Raw genomic sequence first — 3,791 nt, forward strand, 5'->3', positions numbered from 1 at the left:
TGATGCGTTTACTGACTGTAGGACTTCTGATTAGGTTGAATCAGGTGAGTTCACGTTTTGTTTGTATTTCTAATGAACTGACTTTGTTGACAGACGTCTGTTTTGTGTAAGTTTCTGTCATAAAGTCAGATTGAATCATTTCCAGGGAGGCTGAGCCCGTGTTTACTGGACCTGCTTCTAGCTGCAGGTTCTTCAGTCCACATACCTACTGAGGGGTTCTGAGGTGGAGGGAGGGGAGGTGATTTATGTCCAGGAACCTTCACTAAAGCATTCTGGACCGTTTGCAGGAATCCCACAGAAACCGTCTCCGTTCCGGATGAGAGTTCACCGAGAGTCTGTTTGGACCAAACCGGTCTTTTTGCATGTTTGGCAGTTGGTTCCATTCCTGCAGCTCCGTGTGCGGCGGACAAGCACAGACCTGAGCAGCAGCTGTTGTGTAACAGCAATTAGAGGCCAGAGCCCAGAGAGTGGAGCTGTTTAGAGAAGCTGCTGTCAGACTGTTTCTCCTCCTGTCATGAAATAATGCCGAGTCTTGTACAAACAGTGACGCGCTGCCGAGCTCAGGTGTTCACAAAGGCAGGAGGGGCGGCCCGGCCCGGCCCGGAGGAGGCGGCCCGGCCCGGAGGAGGCGGCAGGAGGGCAGGTACAGCCAGTGTGATCAGAGCTGGAGTCACGGCGGTACAGAGGTTACTCAGCCTGCTGCTGACTCGCTGTTTGTTTAGACTGATAGGCTGCGAGGAGGAGGAGGAGGAGGAGGAGGAGGAGGAGGAAACCAGCCCAGCTGAGGAGAGAAAACAGCGAGTGGCTGAGACGCGCTGCAGACGGAGCTGCAGACGGAGCTGTGGACGGAGGACCATGTCTCTGGAGGGGAGGGTGGCGCTGGTGACCGGAGGGGCGCAGGGCATCGGCAGGGCGGCGGTCCAGGAGCTGCTGCGGAGCTCAGCCAAGGTCAGTGGTCCTGCCTTTGTTTCCGCTGCTTCAGTGTGAAAGTTAGAAGCAGCCGACTGCAGTGGAGGAGACGTCTCTGACCTTTGCTCTGGTTGCTGCTGCTGCCGGTTTCCTGCCGGTGAAGCAGTTCTGGAGGCCGGGTTCTGGGTTCAAGTGTCATTCTGTGTAAAGTGGGCTACCAGGAAAAGAGCACTTCACATTTAGCTGGTGAGAACTTCCTCCACAGCCCAGAGCAGCGCTGAGCAGCGCTGAGCCCAAACCGCAAACAGCAGAAGTCAGAGTGACGATGCAGAGAGCAGCTCAGTGTGGGTTAAAGTCTGCAGCATGGAGAGGTTCTGTTACACAAGGCAACACACCAGAAATAAACGTGTTTCTGGTTCTGTCAGCGCACAGATAACAACCTCATTAACATGAATTAAACTGTAGATCAGCAGTAACTCACTCTGTCAGGGTTTGAATGTGAAGTTTAAATCAGCAAAGTGAACAACATTTAACTTCTGTGTGTCGTTATTAACAGTGTGTGTCGTGTGTACCTGTGTCTGGGTGAACGAGGATCTCTGATAGGTAGAAAGGAAACGCACAAAGAACGTTAGTCTACATTTAAATAAAGACAAACAGGCAGCAAAAGGACAATTCAGTTAAATTTGTTTCTAAGAACAGAACGTTTTAAACCCAGTGTGTAGCTGGACTCTACATCGACCCGCTGATTTAAACTGTTGTTCTGCAGATTTAACCGATAATAAACCGTAAAAGAGCGACGATGTATATGAAGGTAAAACCGTCAAAATGTTCACGTCAGAACTCCGTGTTTTCAGTTAAATCAACTAAAATATGATGATGTGCAGATTATATTAGCGTATGAAAGTCGGTCACTTTATTTATTTTGAACTTATTCTACAGATTCTGCAGCTTAACAGATGAGATGAAGGCAGACGACGAGAAAGATCTGAATTCACACGCTGGCCGTTTAAAAACAGAAAATAGAACAAATAACGTCCACATTTTAAAAATCTATGTATTTTTTAAAACTTTTTTTAATCCCTGTTTGTAAAAATCTAGATTTTTTTATTACAGATGGTAATTAATGAGATAAAATCAGACTTTTAAAAAACGTTTCCTTTTTTCTGAAGGCTGCAGTTTTCCACTGTTAACATGATCTGCCCCAAACATCCGCTCTGAGCAGGAACGACAACGTTAGAACGTCGGCCAGAACCTGCCAGAACCCCCTCGTTCTGACGGGCTCGTGTTCTGCAGGTGGCCGTGGTGGACCTGAACCAGACCTGCGGGGAACAGTGCAAGAAGCAGCTGGACGCCGAGTTCGGAGAAGGGAACTGTTCCTTCATCCAGTGTGACGTTTCCAACGGCGACGCGCTGACAGGTAACGCTCAGGAAACGTTCCTGCAACGCTGGAGAACGTCGCCTGCAAGTTCAGTTCAAAGAAAACGTTTTAATCAGATGTTCAAAGAACCAGTAATTCCCAGTAACGTTCCTCTAAAGTTAATGTAACGTTTTGATGTCAACGTTCAGAGGACGTTGTCAGGAACACGGGCGACGGATGGATGTTCTCCAAACATCTTTGCTTTTCAAGATGTCATTGAGACGTCAGATGACAGAACGTTCTTTAGAAGACGCTCCTGCACTGTGACATGTTAACAAAGGTTCTGCCTGTAATGTTCTGAGGATGTTGCTGAGGGAACTCATGGCAGAGTAGATAAAACGTTCCCACCAAAGCAAAGGAAGAATGTTCTCGGTGCAACATTTGATTTTGAGAACATTGAAGCAAAAACGGTTCAAGGTTTTCAGTTCAGTTATCCTGCCTTCAAGAAGAACGTTCTGGGAACCAACAGAAACGTAGAGGTTGGCCTGAAGTTTCTCAGAACGTTTTTGTCTTCTGTGCATCGAGGGCAGACTGGTGAGGAACATGCTGGCATCTCACCGCTCGTGAAGAACTTCCTCATGACCGTTGAGGAAGTTCTTCACACGTGGCGACTGTTCGTATCAGCCGCCGGTTCGTTGAACCACCTTCATGTTTCAGCCTCTCCAGACGAGTTTTAAAGCATCTCCAACAACTTTTTTTTACATTTCCAGACGACTTTACGCCACTTTAGACCATTTTATGTGAGTTCATTAAATTTCAGACAGTTTTTAACATTTTCTTTAAACAAGTTTATGTCAGTTTGGACAAAATTAGAATCAAAATATGAAAAATTAATTTTTTCCAGCTTCTCCAGACTTTTCCTCTCTGCTCTGCTCATCAGCCGTAGAAAGATGTTCCACCATCAGTAGAAAGATGTTCCACCATCAGTAGAAAGATGTTCCATCATCAGATGTAGAAAGATGTTCCACCATCAGATGTAGAAAGATGTTCCATCATCAGATGTAGAAAGATGTTCCACCATCAATAGAGAGATGTTCCACCATCAGTAGAAAGATGTTCCACCATCAGTAATAATAATAATAATTGATCAGATTTATATAGCGCTTTTCTGGACACTCAAAGACGCTTTACACTGTCAATTATTCATTCACACACATTCATCCTGGTGGTGGTAGCTACGATTGTAGCCACAGCTGCCCTGGGGCAGACTGACAGAGGCGTGGCTGCCATTCTGCGCCTACGGCCCCTCCGACCACCACCTCAAACAATCCATTCATACGCATTCACACTAGGCAAGGTGGGTGAAGTGTCTTGCCCAAGGACACAACGACCATGAAACAGGTTACAGGGCGGAATCGAACCGCCGACCTTCCGATCACCGACCGACTCGCTCTACCACCTGAGCCACAGCCGCCCAGTAGAAAGATGTTCCACCATCAGATGTAGAAAGATGTTCCACCATCAT

General features: G+C 47.0%; 1 protein-coding gene across 1 annotated transcript in view; it reads left to right on the plus strand.

Annotated features, from left to right (window-relative positions):
- Positions 1 to 767: 767 nt before the first annotated feature.
- The window catches only part of hpgd (15-hydroxyprostaglandin dehydrogenase), a 12,280-nt gene continuing 9,256 nt past the window's right edge, over positions 768 to 3,791 (plus strand). Inside the window, exons 1-2 of the mRNA XM_008300269.1 lie at positions 768 to 948; positions 2,203 to 2,326. Of these exons, the coding sequence (XP_008298491.1) occupies positions 856 to 948; positions 2,203 to 2,326 (217 nt within the window). The 5' untranslated portion in view covers positions 768 to 855. The remainder of the gene's footprint in view (positions 949 to 2,202; positions 2,327 to 3,791) is intronic.

The sequence above is a fragment of the Stegastes partitus genome, unplaced genomic scaffold, assembly GCF_000690725.1.
Source record: "Stegastes partitus isolate 25-593 unplaced genomic scaffold, Stegastes_partitus-1.0.2 Scaffold1519, whole genome shotgun sequence".
Classification (NCBI taxonomy): domain Eukaryota; kingdom Metazoa; phylum Chordata; class Actinopteri; family Pomacentridae; genus Stegastes; species Stegastes partitus.